The sequence below is a fragment of the Sinohyriopsis cumingii genome, chromosome 2 (genome assembly GCF_028554795.1).
Source record: "Sinohyriopsis cumingii isolate HCF-2022 chromosome 2, ASM2855479v2, whole genome shotgun sequence".
Classification (NCBI taxonomy): domain Eukaryota; kingdom Metazoa; phylum Mollusca; class Bivalvia; order Unionida; family Unionidae; genus Sinohyriopsis; species Sinohyriopsis cumingii.
In genome coordinates, this window is record NC_142962.1 from 6,391,320 (window position 1) to 6,416,611 (window position 25,292).

General features: G+C 33.9%; 1 protein-coding gene across 3 annotated transcripts in view; it reads left to right on the top strand.

The window, feature by feature from the left end:
* Nucleotides 1-25,292, top strand: part of LOC149804286 (DNA polymerase eta-like) — a 49,620-nt gene that overhangs the window by 18,698 nt on the left and 5,630 nt on the right. For all 3 annotated transcript variants that reach the window (XM_089938428.1, XM_089938438.1, XM_089938433.1), the window contains exons 7-9: nt 10,060-10,179; nt 14,505-14,628; nt 18,095-18,160. In XM_089938428.1, the coding sequence (XP_089794554.1) occupies nt 10,060-10,179; nt 14,505-14,628; nt 18,095-18,160 (310 nt within the window). The remainder of the gene's footprint in view (nt 1-10,059; nt 10,180-14,504; nt 14,629-18,094; nt 18,161-25,292) is intronic.

Genomic DNA, 25,292 nt, shown 5'->3' on the forward strand with positions numbered 1-25,292 from the left:
GGAACAGAAACTTGCCTTAAATCTACAGGAAAATGAGTATTAGCAAGGGTAAAATACACATGCATGCCATGCTTTTTTGTGTCTTTCGCCACAAGCGATTTGCGACGAGATTCATATTAGCTCAGTCAACTAGAAAAACAATTATCCACCCTAGGTAACATGCATGTACGACGAAAATGATCAAAAATGTTGTAAGGCAAAACCAAGTTGTTTCCTGCCTTATTTTGTGACAGTTAATCATGCATTTTCTCATTCAGACATTTTGTTGTGACAGTTAATCATGCATTTTCTCATTCTGTGAAAGTTAATCATGCATGTTCTCATTCTGTGACAGTTAATCATGCATGTTCTCATTCTGTGACAGTTAATCATGCATGTTCTCATTCTGTGACAGTTAATCATGCATGTTCTCATTCTGTAACAGTTAATCATGCATGTTCTCATTCTGTGACAGTTAATCATGCATGTTCTCAATCTGTGACAGTTAATCATGCATGTTCTCATTCTGTGACAGTTAATCATGCATTTTCTCATTCTGTGACTGTTAATCATGCATGTTCTCATTCTGTGACAGTTAATCATGCATGTTCTCATTCTGTGACAGTTAATCATGCATTTTCTCATTCTGTGAAGTTAATCATGCATTTTCTCATTCTGTGACTGTTAATCATGCATGTTCTCATTCTGTGACAGTTAATCATGCATGTTCTCATTCTGTGACAGTTAATCATGCATTTTCTCGTTCAAACATTTTGTTACAGCTTACTATTTGAAGCAGGTTTTGAAAAATTGTTTTAACTTGTTATCAGTTGTAGTTAAATTATAATATTTGTAAATATACTGGATTGGCTGACTTTCTGGACCTAATGTAGTCTAAGGCAGTGGGTATGAAGACTTTCTCTAGTCGTTATGCCTAATGTAGTCTAAGGCAGTGGGTATGAAGACTTTCTCTAGTCGTTATGCCTAATGTAGTCTAAGGCAGTGGGTATGAAGACTTTCTCTAGTCGTTATGCCTAATGTAGTCTAAGGCAGTGGGTATGAAGACTTTCTCTAGTCGTTATGCCTAATGTAGTCTAAGGCAGTGGGTATGAAGACTTTTTCTAATCATTATGCCTAATGTAGTCTAAGGCAGTGGGTATGAAGACTTTTTCTAATCATTATGCCTAATGTAATCTAAGGCAGTGGGTATGAAGACTTTTTCTAATCATTATGCCTAATGTAGTCTAAGGCAGTGGCTATGAAGACTTTTTCTAATCATTATGCCTAATGTAGTCTAAGGCAGTGGGTATGAAGACTTTCTCTAGTCGTTATGCCTAATGTAGTCTGAGGCAGTGGGTATGAAGACTTTTTCTAATCATTATGCCTAATGTAGTCTAAGGCAGTGGGTATGAAGACTTTTTCTAATCATTATGCCTAATGTAGTCTAAGGCAGTGGGTATGAAGACTTTTTCTAATCATTATGCCTAATGTAGTCTGAGGCAGTGGGTATGAAGACTTTCTCTAATCATTATGCCTAATGTAGTCTGAGGCAGTGGGTATGAAGACTTTCTCTAATCATTATGCCTAATGTAGTCTAAGGCAGTGGGTATGAAGACTTTTTCTAATCATTATGCCTAATGTAGTCTAAGGCAGTGGGTATGAAGACTTTCTCTAATCATTATGCCTAATGTAGTCTAAGGCAGTGGGTATGAAGACTTTCTCTAATCATTATGCCTAATGTAGTCTGAGGCAGTGGGTATGAAGACTTTTTCTAATCATTATGCGTAATGTAGTCTAAGGCAGTGGGTATGAAGACTTTTTCTAATCATTATGCCTAATGTAGTCTGAGGCAGTGGGTATGTATGAAGACTTTCTCTAGTCGTTATGCCTAATGTAGTCTGAGGCAGTGGGTATGAAGACTTTCTCTAGTCGTTATGCCTAATGTAGTCTGAGGCAGTGGGTATGAAGACTTTTTCTAATCATTATGCGTAATGTAGTCTAAGGCAGTGGGTATGAAGACTTTTTCTAATCATTATGCCTAATGTAGTCTAAGGCAGTGGGTATGAAGACTTTTTCTAATCATTATGCCTAATGTAGTCTAAGGCAGTGGGTATGAAGACTTTTTCTAATCATTATGCCTAATGTAGTCTAAGGCAGTGGGTATGAAGACTTTCTCTAATCATTATGCCTAATGTAGTCTAAGGCAGTGGGTATGAAGACTTTTTCTAATCATTATGCCTAATGTAGTCTAAGGCAGTGGGTATGAAGACTTTTTCTAATCATTATGCCTAATGTAGTCTGAGGCAGTGGGTATGAAGACTTTCTCTACTCATTATGCCAGCCAATGAAACTTTCTGGTCTTTTGAAACATGCAGAGCTTGCTGACTCTCAAAAGAAGTGGACTTATCAAAGATTGTCCAGATGTTGGTCACCAATCTTAAGGTGAAAATTGTTAAATATACTTGGGCTATTCCTAAATCATGGTTTGTTTATCTGTCATCACTCCTCTTTCTTTGCACTCTATTCCTCATTTCAAACCTTTTTAATTTTTGTCATGTCTGTCTACTAAGATATACTTTATTGACAACTACCATCTCACTTCTTTGTGGGTTCAAGTCTCATGCTTGGCCAATGTGGGTATATGAAAAAGCTGCTAGTAGCTTCCCATGGGTGAGTGGTTCTTACTGGGGTTTTTGCAGGGTCTTCCTTTACAAATTTTACTAGCTGCCATGTATAGTCTATCTTGCGCTGAGATATGACATTAAATGCAAAACAACTAATATATAGCTTTTCTTATAATATTTATTATTACCAAAAGTTTTTGCGAAAAGGATTTTTTAAAATTTAAATATTTTTATGCAGAAAAGATTTTAAAAAATAAATATTTTTTTCTGCTTTGGTGGCCTAGTGGTTAGCATGTCCGCATCGGATGCAGGAGGTTGTGGGTTCGAACCCCTGCAGAGTCATACCATAGACTTACAGAAATGGTACTAACAGCTCCCTCGTTTGGTGCTCAGCATTAAGAGGTTAGTGATAGGACTGGTTGGCCTGGTTCAGTATAATGTGACTGGGTGGGACATCATGCCACATGTCTGCTGCATGATGTCCCAGTACTAGACATCACTATGCAGAATTTTTTGAAAATTTAAATATTTTTTTCTAAATTAAATATATAATTGCGGTATCCAGAAGGTATCCCATATTTTATGTTACTTATTTTTGAAATTTTGTTGTGATATGTTGTCATATATTTGAACAAACCCAAATCACCCAAGGGCAAGCCAAATCACCCAAAGGCAACCTAAATCACCCAAAGGCAACCCAAATCACCCAAAGGCACGCCAAGCTGACCTTATAAAAAAAATTCAGCCATGAATCATTTTCTTGTTAGAAAATAACAAATGTTTCCACTTCATTCCTGTGTAGGATCTTATATCATCTTAAGCATGAAATGTAAAAGATTTAATTTACTTCCTTTGAGAATTTAAATAGAAAATAGAGTTTACTTTGACATGTTCTAGATCAATGACTAGGCTGCCTCAAGCCAGTGATTGCTTCCATTTATTTGTAAATATAATTGATTTGCAACAGTTACCATGCCAGTTAGAAAGATGTGAAATGCGTTAAGAGCTTGAAAGAAAAAAAATATAACTTACCTATTGTATACTTGCAAACATTGACATTTCATGAAAACACAGTCCAAAGTTGGGGGTGGCGGAAGTCGCTTGGTTTTATTCAGAAAATGCTGTAATAAAAATTATTTACCTATTGCATCGTAAATTTCACAGTTACACATGAATGAAATACATGTTAAGCTCACTTATTTTCAGAGAACTACACGCTAAAAATCTAAAATCAGTACTCTTAAGTTTCTACATTCTTCCATCACTAAAGTAGTTAGAATGGTTATGTCACTGACATCTGGACTGGTTCAGTCTGGATAGAATATTCTCTTTTGGACAGATTAAGATTAGGTTTAAGTCTTTTTGAGACTTCTGATGGCCTTGGAAGCCAACGCATGTTATGGTTTCAGTGGCATAATGGAACTGAGAGCAAAGGACTCACAATCTGTTATTGCACAATAGCATAAGTTGATGCTAATACTCATTTTCTGTCAGATCATCTATATTTCTGATAATCAGTGCTGCATGGCTACAGCCCATTTCTCCTGATTTGAGAAAACTAACTTCCTGCAGGACACACTTCTATCTTTAATTAGGTCATAATTTCTAGTTACCTGATCAGGTCTAAGGCCTGTTCATTCTCATTTTCTTAAGATTTTTGTTGATCCCACTGTGTTGGAATCTCAACATATTGATTTCTTTGGCATCCATGTCCATCCATACCCTAGATTAACCTCAACATTACACCTTTTTATTTAGCTAATTAAAGGCAGGCTTGACAAAAAAGGAGTCTCTTATTCCTAATTCACCAAGAACTGCAATATTTTACATATACACTTCTTGAATTAAATATTCAAAATCGATTAATAATTGAAGAGGTTTCAAACTTTTTAAGTTTTTATACCTAAGTCAGTGTTTTGAAATCTTGTATAATTTCTTGCAGCAGTCATCAATTTAAAGCCTTTATTGTGGTCATTAGAGGGTCAATGCACATGCAACCAGGATGCTTATTTACTAATTCTGCACAGTACTTTTAATGGTTGCAGAGAAGATGAAATCCGTACATCTTAGTACTTGATTTTTGCTACTACTGCTGAAAATAACTAAGAGAATAAATATACATTGTGTATTGATTGGTTCATGGTGCAGACCGTCCATTTAATGAGACAGGAAAATGCTAAATAGAACAAAAATAATATCCCAAATGCTCCTATTTGAAAATGTATTGGAAGTATTTGGATAGAATTTGAACATTCATTGATACCATAATTGCCAAGTGTCCTGTTTTTCCCATATTTGTCCCGTATTTTGGACCTGAATATGGGTGTATGTTTTTCTTGTTAAAAATCTGTGTGTGTGGGGGGTCATTACAATTTCCTTGCAATTTTCTTTTTAGAAATGGCACTCGGTTATATTCTGATAGAACTGTATCACATGTATATAGGAATATAGAGTTCTAAAATATGACTGGTTCATTTGAAGTCAAGGCTACCATGCTAGACGCAAAGCAGTTGCCACAATCACTGTATCTCATCAATGTAATATTCAACTTCTAGTCATGTTGAAAAGGAAAGCAGACAATACAGAATTTTCTCCAGCAAAGAACAGAAAACAGAACTGGAAGGAAAATTATGCCCTCTTGTTTTGATTTGTGAAATCATTTAGTAAAGGAGAAAGTTTTTTTTTTTGGCAAACTGTGTAATGTGATTTTGCTTCATCATCAACAACTCAACCTGAACTTACGATATATATAGGGTCCCCAAGTGGCCGAGTGGTCTAAAGCTCTCACTGTTATGGATCATTGCCATCTCAACTCTGTCTGTGGGTTCGAGTCTCAGGTTTGGCCAATGTGGGTATGTGAGAGCTTGCCAATAGCTTCTTGTGGGTCAGTGGTTCGTTCCAGGGTTTTCCCATGTATTTCCTCCACCATTTATACTTACCGCCATGTATAGGCAATCTTGTGCTGAAAAATGTAATTAAACCCTACAACAATAACATTAACAATAACAATATACTGTATATAAATACCAGAGAGAACCTTGATGTAATTTGATCAAAGTTTGGTTTACAAATTTTTATTAGAAATGAACCTTCCTCTTTCAGTTACTAGTGTTGCTGGCAATTTATTTCACACACTTTTTTAAGACATTAAAATTGCAAATGATTACTCATGTGCTAAAATGAAAATAATAGTAAGAAAATCACACAGAATTCAGATCATCAGTGAAAGATGGTACATTGGAAAAGTGTGGAAAAGGCTTCTATAAACAGCCTGTGTCTGAGAGTGTTTAACTCTTACACCTTTTAAATGGTTACCTGTATGGAACAAAGTGCCCATTCAGAAGGTGCAAGAGTGCAACACATGCATCTTTGACATTAAATAATTAAGGAAGTTACTGTCCTACTTTACTGATTGATGTAGATGCTTTAAATAGTTACGTATGCATTTAAGTTTTAAAAATCATTATTTGTTCCTGAAAATCAGTATTTTTGTCATAAGCTGTCAGTATTTTTGTACTCGGGTTGGCAGCTATGCGATGCTAATAAAGCTATCAAATGCATTCCTCAGATAACTTTCTCCGACAAGACAAGCTACTTTCAAAACACCAAAGTCATCTAATCTAATAACATGGAAATGACAGGTTATGAATTTTGTGTACATTTGTGGGGTATTTAGGGTTTTAAAAAAAGGAATTTGCATGTTAAATTTATTGTTTATCTTAAAGATTAATATAACTGAAAAATTCCTTTAATGACGAAGAATATGGATAAAAAGGGCAGTAACTCCAAGTATCTTTAGTTCAATATAGGACGCACTATTAACAAAATATACCTGGGAAATGATTGTTCACAATGGAAATTGCACTGGCATTTGTCCAATCTAATTTAATTAAATTTTGGATGTGTCATTTGATATATGTAGACTTTCTTGACTCTGATATGACATCCCATGCTGTATACTATTTAATACATATTATCATTTGATATATGAAGACTTTCTTGACTTTGATATGACATCCCATGCTGTATACTATTTAATACATATTATCATTTGATATATGAAGACTTTCTTGACTTTGATATGACATCCCATGCTGTACACCATTTAATACATATTATCATTTGATATATGAAGACTTTCTTGACTTTGATATGACATCCCATGCTGTACACCATTTAATACATATTATCATTTGATATATAAAGACTTTCTTGACTTTGATATGACATCCCATGCTGTATACTATTTAATACATATTATCATTTGATATATGAAGACTTTCTTGACTTTGATATGACATCCCATGCTGTACACCTTTTAATACATATTTATTGAAAAGCACCTGAATGACCATGAACAGAAATTGTGATGTTGTATGCAGCTACTGATTCAGAATTTATTAACTGTGATTACCTTGTATGTAGAAGTTTGAATTTAAGGCAGTTTAGAAGGTTTTAAGAACTTCTCTTGTTGACTAATTCACTGTTGCAATGTTTACATTTTGCCTTGTTTATTTCACGTATAAAATGCTGCCAAACAAATGAGTACTGATTTTCTATTTGAATATTGGCAAAAAGGTATTCTTGTTGTAATGTTTGACTATTTGTGTCACTTCTGTATTCATTGACATTGTGTTACTATATTTCATCCTGGTGGTGAGACAGTTATTTATATTAAAATGCTAATCATTTGTTAAAACTTGCTTAATATGTGGTCATCGTAGCTCAACAGCACCATCACATTTTAGCCATGGTCACTTTGTATCACCATCACATTTTAGCCATGTTCACTTTGTGTCACCATCACATTTTAGCCATGGTCACTTTGTGTCACCATCAGAAAAGTTGCAACATTTACATTTAAATGTGAAAATGACTTGGTTTAGTTTTTTGTCTGCAAAATGTTTGCAAAATTAATAACAATTATAAACATACACACATGTGGCTGTGAGTGACACTGGGCCTACCTTTTCCAGTTAAATAATATTGTTATGTAAATTTGATTTGCATTGTTAGCTTTCTTTTTTCATTATATGCTGTGAGTTCTGTACATTTGTACAATTTTATCTTGTAGCTGACCTTGTCCAAAATCGTATTCATCTACCCGACCAGAAGCATTGATTTTTTAAATTCTGTAAACAACTAATGCATAGCTTATATTTCTCTGTGAATGTAGATTATATATTAGGATCATTATCTTAGTCTGAGTCAAGGACATTATGTTTATCATGTTGTTTAGTATAACTTTAGAAACAGACCTTCTAATTATAACTTAGAATGTTTTTGAAATGAACTTTTGACCCTCTTCCAGGTTATTTGTGTCTTAGTTTTTTATAATAATATTGTTTACTGGAAAAATTATTTATTGATGCTGTAAGATCTTGTAGCAGAATCATTTGTTTTGTTCTGTATTTGAATTGAATTATTTTTTCAAATTATTATTTTCTTGAAATACAAAGTGTTCATCTATAATATTCTTGGACAGACAGTAACATGGAATTATATTGAATTCAAAGTAAGGACTTGGATTATATTGTTGTGATTCATCAGAAGACTTGGCACATCATTACACTTCAGGCTATTAGTACATTAATACATTTAAGAATGTAGGCTACTACAGGTACATCAGCACCTTCATTGTTGGATTTTATTTGAAATACGACTAAAGTATATTCAGAACTTTATTCATTAGGACTTGTGTTAGAAATTTTGGGTTCATTTTGGATTACTATAAGTGCTTTAAATAATTTCAGTTTTCATTCATGGAAATAAATTATTTGTTGGATTTCACAAAACTCGTTGGTTTTCACTATTTTCAGTTAACTAGTTTAAGACCATAGAGTCATAATAATATATTTACAAATATCTGCCTGAGAGGTCTGTTTAGTGCAATTTTTCTGTTAATTATTTTCTTAATATATGTATGATCTTCATGTAGTGGCTTTGCTTGGATAAAGCTGATGTTCATGAGAATTGGATGTATAGCACATTACACATCAGGTTAATTAACTAATAGTGTTGACAACAATTTTAGTAAACATTATTTACTTTTTAAGTACATATTTAGTAATATAATCTTTAGTGAGTAACATTATATTTTAAAAAAACACCATTTCAAGTTTGTATATCAGTCCAGTTCCTTGTATGCTACTTTGAAAATAAATGCATTTTTTTTGGTTCTCTTCTTTACATATTCTAGGCATGATCATAGCCTGTTTTTTTTTTTATTGGTGTCCACTCTAATCAAAATCAGAAAGACATTTCTTTTAGGCAATGAAATTGATTGTTGTATGCTTCTTTGGCAATAAGTACATTTTTTTTGAGGAACTCACCTTTGGATGCACTTGTTTAAGTAATTCTAAAGTTAACCATAATGTTTTTTATCCATTTTTGCTGGAATCTTTGTTATGCTCCTAGGAGCCCCATATAAGCAAGATTTTAGCATCAATGATAAGAAAATAAGAGTCACTGATTCAGTCTCAAATGAACTCATCATGTCCCGGCAATATGGTGTTTATGTTGCAGTTCATTATTTTTTGTGGGATACCAGTTTTAGGTAGTTTTTATGGATCAGTTAGTCCTTAAATTAACATTGAAATAAATTAACCATGCTACCCCTCTTACGGTGAATGACATAAGTAATCCTATAAACTACATTAGAAAGGTTCAGCCTCTTTGCTCATTCATGCATGCAATAGGATGCCAGTCTTATCTATAGCCAAGAAGTCCTTATTGATTATGTTTTTATTTATTCATTTCTATTCAAATTCATAAAATAAACTATCAATAAAAGGAACTTTTTTCAACCAAAACAATGAAATTATGCGAGACCTACAAAGTTAAAGCTGCATTCTATTACAATTTGAAATTGAGATAATGACATGACAAGATTTTGTGGCTCTCCCAGTGAAACATAATGAAAATTAGTTTGTAAAAATGTGCTAAATAGTCGAGACAAAAATGTGGTAGCTCATATTCTTGGGCTGATTAAATAATGTGTAGATGTCCAGAGGTGATTTCCAGTATGTTGTTCATTACTTGCATATAGCATGATGTAATCGAATTGCCAAAACAGTCAGTATGACACATGCTGCCACTGTCCAAATGTCACTACCAGACAGTGTGTGCTTGACTTAAAAATATAGCTGTAAAAAATGTATGGTAGAGTCAATAATGAAAGAAAAACAGTTGCTAAGCACAGTCTGTGTGCACAATCAGAGGAAAGAAAGTCTGCATTTAAGTACATCATATCATGGAATATAATCAATACTATTTTTAGTCCATTAACTGATCAAGTTGAACTGGATTTTGGGTGAATTTTTGTGGTAAGGCAATAATTTTAAATATTTATATCAGTTTTTAAACTCATTTTAATAAGCCTTAAAAGTGAATCACAAGTATTTATTGGCAACTATAGCTGTGAGCAAGTATTTTAATAGAGTATTTTTTTATGCAGGCGAAACCTTGGTGGAAAGCTTGGACAGTCTTTAACAGAAAAGCTAGGAGTGGAGTTTATGGGTGATTTATGCAAGTTCTCAGAAAAGGAATTGCAGCAACATTATGGAGATAAAACTGGGTTTGTATCATCATTCCTTATTCATGTAAATTACCAGAGTATATGTTAGAAAACATCCACTACCTAACAAATCCAGCATTATCAGGCCATAAAGGACATTAACAACATTGTTTGCTTATTTTATCCAAAAGAAATGTAGTTACCTGTTTGTCCAGACGGAAGACAGATTAAAGTTGTCTCCCCTTGGTTGACGGAATTGATACTAAACACCAGCTGCTACATACGATCATATATGGTAAGCACACTCTGACAAGAGGATGTGTTGGTACTGTTCATTTTTTGCCGTTTCGCTAGTTTCCTTTGGCATTTTATTATCATTGCAAGAAATATGATCTGTTTTCCTCCTGAATATTGCACTTTCTCCATTGAAAATGAATTGTTTGCACTTAAGCTGTCTGCATCATGGTATAATAAGCTAATTCTTACCATCTTAACTGCCTATCCATCTGTATGTCAATTTGTCACACCTTGTTTAGATTTTGTGTTACCCTGTCCATCCATCTGTATGTCAATTTGTCACACCTTGTTTAAGTTTTGTGTTACCCTGTCCATCCATCTGTATGTCAATTTGTCACACCTTGTTTAGATTTTGTGTTACCCTGTCCATCCATCTGTATGTCAATTTGTCACACCTTGTTTAGATTTTGTGTTACCCTGTCCATCCATCTGTATGTCAATTTGTCACACCTTGTGAACCTTTTTGTGTCGAGATGGAGTGCAAAGTTACCAATCTTCATCTCATCAGATCCAAAAGCTGGGGCAGTCAGTGCCCTTTCATCAGATTGAAATGGTTTCTGTGCTTCATGCCTTTCTTCGAATCCATCTGATTCACCTGATCTCGCAGAAAGTGAGGAAATCTGAGTGCACACTAATCCTGATTGCTCCCATCACATGGGAAGAATCATGGATCATTGGCCTCCTGAATCTATTGACAGATACTTTCAGGAAAATCCTGCCTTTTCTCCACTTATTGAAACAACTATGCATGCAAGTTTTCCGTCCCACACATGGCTCATATCAAACAAACCCTAAGAGAAAACATTTCTGCAAACAAGGGGTGCACAAATATTTGGGTAAGGAGACCCAATATTTTAAAAGCCTTAGAGAGGAATTCAAGATTTTTCTGTCAGCTCATCCTTGAAAGTCCCAATACCATAAATAACTAACTTGCTTCTATGGTTTCTTTGGGATATGTTAACTCCAATCTCCAGCAAGGCCATTCCACAATCTAAGACTCATTTTACCATCAAGAAAGGGAAGACATAGCCCGTAAGAAAGACCTCTCCAATCTTATAGCCCGATTTGACCTGTCCTTGAATGAAGGCCTTCGTCCTTTGTCCTACATGGAACCCACTAATGTGGTTAAACAAGGAACTGTTGATCTAATGCTATGAGCCCCCTTTCTTATAAGACCTGATTCATTGTCACTTTAGCCTCAGCTGGCAGAATTAGTGAAATTCATGCATGATAGTCCTGGTTTCATAGCTAAGATCAGATTCTTGCTGATGAGATATCAGTCCAACCAGTGTCTTCTTCCCAAGTGCATCTGCAGGTACTTCAAGTGTACTGAGCCAATCATAAGAGGAAGATATGCTTGTTCTTGTCACTGGAAGAAGAGTGGTTCAATATTTCATTTCAAAAACGTTTTTCCAGGTTCTGTTATAACATTCAACATACAGAGAACTAATTGAAAACCAAATAATCAGACATGATTTTTCTCCATTTTAAAGTGCAATTCCGCTTTTCTCCTGACTTGAATCAGATTTTTCTTGATATAGTCTATTTTTTATATCTTCTCCAATTTGTTTTTTTTTAAATGGTCTGTCCGGTCCAATTCTGCATCGATCCTTGTAAATTATTTGTTCCATATATTAGTTAGCACACGACTCATGTAAAGACTATTCTGATTGGTCAAAGGTTTATATTCATCCAGTGAATCTTTGTGTAATGGAAACTGATGGCAGTGGAAAGAAGAAGCATGCTTGTAAAACATGGCATCTCGAGTTGTTGAGAGTGCATGACACAAAATGTTTAGATAAAGGTTTAAAGTACGTATGGAAATGGGAATGGCTGGAGTGAAAAGTTGACATATTTAGTTGGTCAGTTTATATGAAAACTGAATGCTAGAGGACTGGCATTTTGTGACTTCTGCAAGAAAGATTTGAATTACAGAAATCGCGGTTGGAAGAGTTTGGAACAGCACCTATAAGAGAAGCTGCATATGGAAAAATTGAATCACAGAAGGCATCTGGAAAAAGTGCAGTTAATTACTATAAGAAGAAAGATTTCTTGCATGAGCGAACGGATGTAGCCCTCTGTCAGAATATGCGCACTGTGTGTTGCCAATACAAGCACCAGCTTGAAAGGAAAAAGGCTCTCATTGAGAAGGAAAAGAAACGATTGCATATTGATCCAAAAAAGTCAGTGATGACAAAAAGGAAGGCAAAAGAAATCTTTGCCAAAGCTGCAAAAAGAGCTTGACTGGCATATCAACAGGTTGTGTACTTTGGAGAAAAAGACAAGTAAATGTATGGGATTATTTGTATATAGTTGATGTACTTGGGTGAATATTTTACAGATTTGTTATGAAAAAAGAGAAGTATAATATATTTGTTGCAGTAATTGAGAAATTATTGTGACTTAATTACCACGTGAACACTGACATGCACATGAAATAACGTCAGCATCAATAGTATTGGAGAACAAATTCCTGTGACTATAAATATTGTGAAATTATTGAAGTCAAGTTGAACATTTTTGGTAAGTTGATTAGCTTTTCAAATCATTATTTTGGTTTGTGTTAAGATTTAAGTTTTTATGAGTGTAAAATCCATTTTTGGCTGGGTCCCCAGACTGGGGGCACTGCCCCTTGACACCCCATTAGGGGAGGACCACCAAACCCACCTTGAAGTTTGTTCACCTTTTTTTATGGAAGACCAAAATCATGTCTGAAATAATTTTGTATGCATAGCGACTTGTGACATTATGGCAGTATCCACCAGAATAGCATTCAAGTGCAGCTACTCCTTGACCAACAACATTCAGAGTGTGGGACAGAGGTCAGATACAACATATTCTGTCATTACATTAGAGATCTGTCATCCCAGAGAGCTTAAATTAGATTTGGTGTGATCTAAATCAGCAGCAAAACAGACTACTTTACCAAGTCACTCTGCTGCTTTGTACAGCTGGATTTGCAGGAGTGAAAATGTTTTCTCAAGACAGCTATCAAAACTGTTGTATGTGTTAGGAGACAGGAGCTAGGACCCTCTTCGGGGCAAGGTAATGTAATTTCCTCCACCTCTTATCTACCAGTATTCTCCTAATGTATTATGAATGGTTAATGTATTTGGAGAAAAAAGTTTGGAGTAGAACGTTTCTTTGATAATACTTAGACAATTGTAGCAGGGGCAGAACCTTGTATGCACTCCCTGCAGTTACATCCCTGCCACTTCAGCACCAGTAGTAATTGAATTTTGATTTGATTTGTCACCAGTGGTTTTATCAATGGGGAGACCAGTCTTGTCTTTCTTCAGCTAGGAGATGATTTTTTAGGATCTTTATTGCTAAAATAAGCCAAACATGTGGTTGGTGTATCTTTTAGCCTAAAAGGGCTGGGTTTACAAGGTAGTAGATGTTCTACCTTATTATGATTTGGTAAGCATTATTAAAGAACATTTTTCTTCCAAATTATTTTTTTTTGTTTTTTATTATTTTTCTATAAGCAAAATAGAAGAAAAGCCAAGTTGCACTTTTTGTTGTCATTTTGAAAGTAAATTTACTGTAAAGAAATAGAAATTCATACATTCATTTACATTGGTTCTTTTGCACAAAATCAATAATAATACAATGCAAAGGTTATTCTGATTGTATAAAACTAATTATAGAATATGTTTGTCCTTTTAGAACCAAGAACATTTTAATCTGTCTGCCTAAATCTTAAAGCAGTAGAAAATGTTTATTCTATTTAAAGTAAACTTCAGTAGAAATTGGTGGGTGGTTATAGTAATCTTCGTTGTTTGAAAGATATTGAATGGTATTGTAAGGAAAATAAATATTACACTTTGACAAATTTTATTATACAGTTTATTTTCGTTGTTGTTAAATATATAGTTGATCATTAATTAGTGAAAAATATCCAAAATTTACTTGATAAAAAAAATTGTATGATGGAAATATAGCATGATTTATGATGGGGTTAATACTTCTACAAAAACAATTATTGTAGTTGTAGAAAAGTTGTCTTCCTTTTTGCTCTCCAAGTCCAATGGACAGTTTGAAATAAGCTTACTTGGAATTGTGTTAGTTGATTTATTTTTTAACAGCTCTTGGCTGTATGAAGTGTGCCGAGGGTTTGAACATGACCCAGTATCAGCTAGACAGCTTCCCAAATCTATTGGATGCAGTAAGACTTTCAGGGGAAAAGAGTGCCTTGATACAAAAGAAAAGGTATCTTTTTCTTATTAGTATGGAGATAATTAATGAAAATACAGTGTTTTTTATGTTAACCTTTGAAAATGAATTGACCCACTGGACAACAGTCTGTTAACTTTGAAGTTCATTTTGGTTGTTACTAACCACTCCATCTTATTTGGTTATATAAAATATAGAGTGTGTGTTCATGTGTGTGTGTATCCATGCGTGCATGCATGCACGTGTGTGTCTGTGTTCAGCAAAGGATATCACAATGTGAAAATAATACACACCTCCAAAACTAAAGATTTGACAGCAAAGAATTTGGTATAGATCAGATTATATCAAGACATATATTAGACAGGCTTGAGAAGGTCATCACACCAAAATATGTAATGGGGCCAATTGTTTGGACAGAAAGTCATCCACACTATGAATGAGGTTATCCCCCCTTGAAGTTAAGACAGTATCAAACAGGCATTCTTCTTTGCCAAAAATATCAAGACCCATTTCCAATTCCCTTGTGACTACCAGCTCACCCTAAACTGGCATGTTTGTACTCAGAGTTTCACTTTTATGCATTTTGCTCATATCGTATGGGTCTCAAATGCTGGTAGAATATGGCGCTCAGGGATCTGACACAATCAAAGACAAACAAAATTTAATAATAAGACGAACTAAGAAATGTGAATTGCAACTAGATCATATTTTTTAGATTTCAAGATAATTATACCATTCATGAATAAAGACATTTTTAGAAATGCAAAACGGTCTCCAGGGTAACATGAAATGTTCAACTTCAATAAAACTATATGATATATCTGGAACTTGGATGCCAGAAGCTTTAAGCACTAGAAATATGTTCATGGGACACAAATACCCCACCAAAGTGCCTGAAATAACCTAAACTCAAAATGTGATTTACAGACAGGCAAGGGTAACACTATTAGAGATGCCAACCATTATGGATTTCAAGGAATTATTATGTAATTACATTGGCAAAATTATGACTTTATGCTATAAATTTTTAGCTTTTTGTGTGGATATAGGTAGGGAGAAAAGTACTGAGAAGCAGTCAGTGAGGTTATAAATAAATACAGATTACTGGCAGAAATTATGATGAAAGATGCATTAATGAAAAAACACATATAGGTGGTTCTTGTCTAGGATGAAAGTGTTGAAGTAATTCAAGATTCTGGAATTGGATGAATGGATACACCATTTATTCTTGTTGGACTGATATTGTTACAGTGTATAGGTATGTAGAGGCTCATAGAATGCAGTAAAATGGGTGTCTCAAACTCAAACCACCCTTAGGGTCGCATGAGGGCATTTTCAGTGGCCTGCAGGCTACACCAAATTTGTTATCTTTCATGACACCTTGTGATGCCAATAATTTGGCAGGCCACAGGATACGGATTGGCAGGCCACATGCAGCCCACGGGCCATGTGTTTGAGACCCCAGCAGTAAAACTATGATTGTAAAGATGTTGGTTAATTTTCCACGCTGAATGGACTGCCTAGATGTTTAAAAATTGACACTTGATTTCCTGATTAGCAGATTTGTTTGCTTGGAATCTCTGCAATCTCTACCATTGTCATGGTAGGACATAATGAGTGACAGGCAGAGTGCACCAGACCAGAAGTGTGACAGTTACACTGTTTTCACATGCATTTGTGATCCATTTAAAATAAATGACATAAATGTATGCAACCCTTTGGTGGGGCATATAGTGTAACCCATTCCCATCATTAAAACCTTCTGCTCCAGTCACAAAAATAACTGTTCTATCAAAATATATTTATTTACAGCATATTTCATTGAGATCAAAACTTCTGGAAAGAAAACCAAAGCTTCATAGTTGTTATGAAATCATATACTAAATACTGGTTGATACAATTAGGAATACATTTTAAGTGCATGCTGTTGGGTCATGCATTGGTCACTTTCGGTGAAATGAAACATTAATTATGATTTCTGTGATGAATTTTGGTCAAAATTGAGTACTCTGCCAGTCTCCATGCATTGAATCTCAGGCTATCTGAAAAATAGCTTTCATTTTGGCAAGACATAATGACAACATATTAATTGGTCAAACAGAAACTGGTAAAGGATCATGTAATTGTATTTGATTCCCATCAGTACTTTTGTTTGATATTGATTTTGTAAGCAGTTTATGCAGACAGTATGATAACTGCACTAATGTGGTAAGAGGTCAGAACTCAGATATGTGGGAGTTTAGTTTTTAGCTCTCTACTGGTCATAGACCTGAAGATTTTATATTATAGCATGTTGTCCATTGTTCATCATCTGATATCCATCATCCATATGTTTGGTCGCACAAATTTGTTATTTCTGTTTATCTTAAACTTCTTGGAGGATTGACATGAAACTGTACATACACATTCATCCCATGGTCTAGTTGGTTTGAAATGAAAATATTGCTGCCAGGACATCCAATACAGCCAACACAGCAGCCATCTTGAAAATCTTATCACTTCCTCCTGAATGGATGGTCACATGAACGTGAGGTTTCCGTGATATCATATGAAGTCTTGTGGAGAAAACCTTGTGTGTATATGGCTTTCTGTTGAGGTGGAGTAATGATATCAAGATGTATCTTAATGCTACTTCTTCGTGATGGAATGTTTTCTCCAGAAATTCTTGTGATGTCTAGTTGAGTCCAAATCAAAATAATACCAATCTGATATCCACTGCTGCCACCATAGCCTCCTTCTTAAAAATATTATCACTACTCCTAAACAGAAAACCATATTGACATAGGGTTTCCTCCAGAAGGCTTAATATGATGTCTGGTTGGTCTTAAACAAAATTGGTGTTGCTCTGACCTCAAATGTGGCAGCCATCTGGAAAAATTTCTTGTCTATGATTCTAAATGAAATGTCATATCAGCATTGGGTTTTTGCCATTTGACTTGATATGGTTTCTAGTAAATCCTAAATATAAATGATGCCAGTTTGTCCACCAGCATGAAAATCATCTTGTTATTACTACTCCAGAAGAATTGATGAACTGACGGTCATATTAACCCAGATTTTTCATTGGCAGACTACTTTTGTTAGTTCGTCCTAAATGTGCTTGCAGGCATCCAGGATAGCTGCCACAATAAACATACTGAAAACCTTGTTGTCTCAAATTGTCCTGAATGGATGGTGATATTGGCTTGGAGTTTTCACCAAACATCAAATGATGTCTAGTTTGTCCTTTAAAAAAAGTGTCAATCTTACCACCAGTATGGCCACCACAGTGGTTAATGAAAATCTTATTACTCAAACATATTGGAGGTGGTTTCAGCTCTCAACAGTTAAAAAGAAGAAATGGTCTTATCTTGAATTCCTGGAAATTCTTAAAGGGTAGTAGAGCATATGTTCCTTCATAGGACTTGTATTTAAAGGACAGGTGGGGAATGACTAAAAATGCACTGGCACAGTATCTTCTTGTTGCTTTGTGGTTATCTGTCAAAATTGAATTTTTTTCTAGGTGTACTTCTGGCTGTCAGAGCTGTCCAAAGAAGTAGAGGAAAGGTTAATGAAAGATAAAGAGACTGTAAGTCACAGGAATTTATTTTCCTCTATATCTGCCTTATGGAAGAACATATGAAATATTTTGGTCATGTTTGTCAGGCTGGCCAGCTTGTCATTGATGGTTTGGTAAGCTTCACCTAATTTCACCATTCTTTGCAGGTGGGTTACCCTGTCAGTGCTCAAATAATCTGATAGCTCAATCCCCATAGTCCCTCTAATTTCAGATTGGGACCCTAAGTGAAGTACCCATCAGACATGTAAAAAAAATCTAATTCACCTGAAAAAACTTTGATTGTGCTGACAAAAGACAAAATGTTATTTTTAAAGTTTTGAATGATTAGTAAATTTTTAATATTTACCGACATGTTTACCCCTTACCCATTTAAAGATTATCTACTTACCATGCTTATATCAAAAGCTGTAAACTTTGGGTACAAAGCGAAGCTTGTGATCTATGAATGGGTAACAGATTGCCTGTGTTACCTGTTATTAGTGCTCACTTGGCTTTAACATACATGTGATTCTACCAATGATGGAACAAAAATACCATAATGTTTTATGAAGTGGCACCAATGAACAACATTAAAAGTATAAGAAAAAACTGTATAAAGCAAGACAAGCCTTGGATGCTAATGGACATCAGCATTGTTGATCCATTGAGTAAGGAGGACATTGACTGAGCAGTTGGATGATGGTTGACATCAAGACTTGGTGAAAGACATTTGCTTTACGTGAAATAAACACATAAGTTAATTCAATGCAATTTTGTTTATGTATTTTCATATTTAAAATAAAGCAATTACAATGTTGTGTGATAAATAATAGTTTAAAAAATAGGGTTCTTTTGACCTGATGAAATTGGAATCTGGGCTTGTGATTTTGTTAAAGTCATCAGCCCTGGACCTTTGTCTGAAAAATTGTTTCTTTGAGCACTGCAGTTAGAAAACAAAGAATCCAGCTGATTTGGGTGGCATAAAGCCAGAGGTCAAGTTTAATATGACTAATGGCTTACAAAATGGCTTTTGTTTAATATGACTAACGGCTTACAAAATGGCTTTTGTTTAATATGACTAATGGCTTACAAAATGGCTTTTGTTTAATATGACTAATGGCTTACAAAATGGCTTTTGTTCAACAATATGAGTTCTACTTAACATATTGCACCAAACTTTGCATATGGATTGTCTTACACTAGACAATGAACACTGTTGATTTTCAGGCCTAATTTAGGTCAACAATTAAGATCACTGTAACTGACGATAGTGTTATGCATGTCTGTATTGTCTGCTTAACTTTTGTCTATGATTGTAGATTATACTTCAAGATAATGGTCATTTGTTAATGGTATGTTTAGATAGTATTTGAGTTCAACATCTGTCTTATTTACAGTTAGACTAGTTTTTTCTATTGGAATTCTTTATATTCTGTTATGTTGTATTTCAAGTGAAAAATCTGTATAAATAGGGATTCTGATAAATAAATAATTCATTCTTGTTTTGTATAAGTCTGTGGGAATCATGATCAAAATTTACAGTTGCACTAAGATATAATTTGATAAGAATTATTTATTTAAAATTGTTCATTGAAATTACAAAGTGTTCATTCACTTGAGGATTTATATACACTACTTTGGGATTATTGTGCACTCATTCAAAGACATTCAGGATTTCATCATTGTGTAACATTAGGACATTCAAAACTATTGGAATTAATTTGGAAAATTCTTTTTTTTGGGACTTGTGTTAGGACATTTAAGATTATTTGGGATTTAATTTACAAAAACTGTTAAGTGTCTCTTGAATTTTCACTTTGTATTGTAGAGAACTAAATTGCTTGTTGTAAACTGTCGGTTTCACTTCTTTCTGTTATATAGTTTAAGACCCAGAGCCAGAATGGTAGTAAAAATATTTTCATGCAATAACTAGAGGTATGCTGGACCTGACTGTACGAAACTTTAAAGATGGGTTGTACTTTAAGGTAGCCCATTAATTTTGAGGTCCAAAAATCAAAGTCAGTTATCACAGACATTAATCTGGTTGGTGCACAATAATTTCAGTTCTACTAAACATATGTACAACAAACTGATATAATGCTCTTGATGATTGCAAAGAAATTTAATAATTTTTCATTTAAAGGTCAAAGATCAAGGTCACTGCAATTTGACAGAGGGAAGTAAGTTTTAGGATAATAACGTGATATACCATCACCAAGCTTGACAACTAGTTTGCCCCTTCACAAGGGGAAGAAGCCTAAATAATTTTAGGTTATGATCAGGGTCACCATGACCCTTAACAAGACAACTGGCAGGCGTATTATGTTTGACCGCCAAGTTGTATCACGATATGTATCATGATTAATTTATCTTCAGTAAGATATGAAGCAGGTTATGATCAACCACATGCAATATGATAAATCACATGCAGTATGATCAATCACATGCAGTATGATCAATCACATGCAATATGATAAATCACATGCAGTATGATCAATCACATGCAGTATGATAAATCACATGCAGTATGATCAATCACATGCGGTATGATCAGTCACATGCGGTATGATCAATCACATGCAGTATGATCAATCACATGCAGTATGATCAATCACATGCGGTATGATCAATCACATGCAGTATGATCAATCACATGCAATATGATAAATCACATGCAGTATGATCAATCACATGCAGTATGATCAATCACATGTGGTATGATCAGTCACATGCAGTATGATAAATCACATGCAGTATGATCAATCACATGCAGTATGATCAATCACATGCGGTATGATCAATCACATGCAGTATGATAAATCACATGCAATATGATCAATCACATGCGGTATGATCAATCACATGCGGTATGATCAATCACATGCAGTATGATCAATCACATGCAGTATGATCAATCACATGCAGTATGATCAATCACATACATAAATAAGCAAACTATAAAGAGAAAAGCGCATTCGTTACAATATCAATCACATACATAAATAAGCAAACTATAAAGAGAAAAGCGCATTTGTTACAATATCAATCACATACATAAACAAGCAAACCATAAAGAGAAAAGCGCATTCGTTACAGTATCAATCACATACATAAACAAGCAAACTATAAAGAGAAAAGCGCATTCGTTACAATATCAATCACATACATAAACAAGCAAACTAGAAAGAGAAAAGCGCATTCGTTACAATATCAATCGCATACATAAACAAGCAAACTAGAAAGAGAAAAGCGCATTCGTTACAATATCAATCGCATACATAAACAAGCAAACTAGAAAGAGAAAAGCGCATTCGTTACAATATCAATCGCATACATAAACAAGCAAACTAGAAAGAGAAAAGCGCATTTGTTACAATATCAATCACATAAATAAGCAAACTAGAAAGAGATAAACGCATTTATTACAACATGAATCACGTGCATCAAGTAGCAAACTATAAAGAGAAAATTGTATTCATTACAGTTTTTGTTCCAGAGAGTAAGAATACAAAAGAAACAAAGTAGCATTTCAGTTTTTTTTCCTTCCAATGAAGCAGTAATCAGTACTTCACATACAGAATTGTGCAAAACAAACATTGATAGTATCACTGGAGAAATCATTTGAGGAATTGGCTAAATTAATGGAATGAACCCAAAATGAAGTTGGTATTTTAAGTATAATTGTTTTATTTTTTATGTTTTTCAGATACAAAGTATAATTTAAAAACTTAACCATATAAAATTGCTTATGAGTCAACTTGAGTATAAGTTGGCCCTCTCCTTTTTCGGCTTTTAAGAGTCCCCTCTTCTTTTTAGGGCTTTGAAGAGTCCCCTCTTCTTTTTAGGGCTTTGAAGAGTCCCCTCTTCTTTTTAGGGCTTTGAAGAGTCAATTTCTCTTTGATCTTTCTATAAGTTGGGCTGTATTTTGCAAGTCAGAGTTGTCTGAAGAGGTGACTTCTTGTCAGAGAGTAAGAGTTGCACTTTGGACAAATAAACAAGACAAAATGGATATAAGTAAGATATGATTATATTATTTATTGAGGGGAATATGTAAAATAAATTGAAAACTTACAATTTGCTGCAATTAAATCCATCAAAATCCAAATATCTATTTATATGATAAGTCCATGAATTTAGTTAATAGGTCACATACTGGTATAAAAACATTTCAGAATGATTCAGTTCACAATATCCCATAATATTTGAATTCCATAAATCTTAAAAATAACGATGAATGTTAAGTCCACATAATCAAAGTATCCTATAAATATAGCTGTCTGATGTCATCCGGTACAAAGTCCAAGAGCTCATTTTCTTTGTCTGATCAAATTTTGAAATCCTCCATTGTCATATAGTCAGTCATAAATATCATCTGATTCCCTTTCCTTGTCTTCACTGTTTTTGTGGGTGCTTATGTAGAAACTGAGTTTGGGCTCTGTAAGTGACACCGCGATCATACCGTCTTCAAAATCTTTTAAAGGATGCAAATGAACCCATGACAGCAGTGCAGCAAGATCATAGGGAGTTCAAATAACCACCCTGTGTTACTTGGCACTGAGCAAACTCACAACTTGATCAAAGGGTTGTCACATGGGAAGACATGGGGTGCTGTCTTTACAAGTTAAGTGATTAAGTTCAGACATTTGCAGGAAGGTGTAGAACTCTACTTGGCACTGAACAAGTACATGTATTAAATTTGCGGCTTGCTGAAAAGAAGGTCAGCTTGAAAAGAAAGAGAAGGCTACATTTACAAGTCAAGGGTTATGTGGTCACATGCATTGGCAGAAAACGTGGCAAATATCGCTTGGGAGTTAAATAAGTTAAATCTTACTTATGGAAAAGGAAAATACTATATTCTTTCAAAACTAGTACTGTGTCAAACGTAGTAATTATAAAGCAAAATGTAAATATTAATACAAATGCAGGTTGTTAGGACTTGTACCAAAATGGAAGCAGTATACTTGCTAGTAAACACCCACAGTAAACTACATTGACCGAACTTCACATTGTGGTGGTTAGTATTTAATTTACCCCATATATTTTCTAATTATTAATTATTAAAATCTGAATAACTGTATATACAGTTATTGATCAGTGAATACCATCATGAAATGGATAAGCATAGTGCATACTATATACACATTTCTGAGTGGGAATAGTGGCATGAGCATGTAAAAATATTTGAATTAGCTTGTATTTCTGTGTACTACATATATATGGAGTTTTTAACATTACCCTTAGATTTACCAGCTTTTTTTGTATGTTGTGCTTGTAAGATGACACCTACTCTGCATAAATTGAATTTTCAGTTGTTAATTATATTTAATTGGTATTGTTTATTGGCTTTTCTCCATTATTATATATATATATATATATATATATATATATATATATATATATATATATATATATATATATATATATATATATATATATTGCAAATGGCATTAGTCCAAAATCAGGTTAATAGTCAACCTGACTGGTGACATTTATTTTGTAAACATATTACAAAGCTAAAATTTTCTATGATTTTAGAATAAATATTCAGGTCATTATTACTGAAGGTAAATATATTTATTTGAATCTGGGTCAATAACATTAGTTTTCCACTTGGAAATACCTTAACTTGACAGCTTTTGAATGTTTTAGAAAGGAAATTGACATTCATTTTAACTCTATTATTGTGCATTAGTTTTTTTTTTATATCAGTCTTATTGTTGTTTTCAGTTTTTAATTTACTGGAATTACAATGTGCTCATTAATACTTTTAAGCGAAATCTTTATTTTGGAATTATTGTGAATTCAAGGATCTTTTGAATTATATTATTGTGTTACATCAAGACAGTAAAATATTAAATATTAAATCACCACATTCAAGGGCAAATTGCACATTTAGTACATTCAAGACTACAAGCACATCAGTTTGGGAATTTGAATTAACACTGGAATTCCTTTGGAACTCTATACATTTGGACCTGTGATAGAACTTTTAGAACTGTTTTGGGATTTAGTTCACAGTATTATAAGTTCTCTTTAAATTTTCAAAACTTGTTGGTTTTCTCTCTTTTCTGTTACTTATTTTAAGACCACAGAGGCATAACACAGTAAAAATACATGTTGACTTCGAAGTGGGTATAGATAGTACATTTTTTAAGCACATTTAGGGAGTTAAATTAATAATAAATCCATGAGGTAAACATAAGTAAAAGGAGAAATCATATCAGATTATTGGCTGAAATTTCTTTATGGAGTATTTGCATTTAATATATGCATGATTGTCAATTGCTACAGGGTAAAAATGGAGTAGTAATTGATTATCTTCCTTGTATTGCTTGTTTCTCTTTATCGGTCTCTATATCAATCTGTTTAGCTATCTACATCTGTCTCTCCTTTCATCAGTTTAGTTATCTACATCAATCTCTCCTTTGATCTGTTTAGCTATCTACATGTCTTTCCTTTGATATGTTCAGTTATCTACATTTCTTTCCTTGATCTGTTTAGCCATCTACTTCTATCTCTCCTTTGATCTTTTGAGCTATCTGCATCTCTTTCCTTTGATTTGTTTAGCTATTTACATCTATCTCTCCTTTGATCTGTTTAGTTATCTACATCTGTCTCTCCTTTTATCTGTTTAATTATCTACATCTATCTTTCCTTTGATCTGTTTAGCTATCTACATCTATCTCTTCTTTGATCTGTTTAGTTATCTACTTCTCTTTCCTTTTATGCTTAGCTATCTACATCTCTTCTTTGATCTGTTTAGCTCTCTACATCTCTCTTTCTTTTGATGTGTTTAGTTATCTACATCTATCTCTTCTTTCATCTGTTTAGTTATCTACTCTTTTCTTTGATCTGTTTAGCTGACTACATCTCTTTCCTTTGATCAGTTTAGTTATCTACTTTTCTTTACTTTGATCTGTTTAGCTATCTACACCTATCTTTCCTTTGATCTGTTTAGCTTTAAAGATCTATCTCATTTGATCTGTTTAGTTATCTACTTCTCTCTTTCCTTTGATCTGTGTAGCTATCTACATATATCTCCTTTGATCTGTTTAGCTATCTACATCTGTCTCTCCTTTGATCTGTTTAGTTATCTACATATCTCTCCTTTGATCTGTTTATCTGTCTACATCTTTCTCCTTTGATATGTTTAGCTATCTAC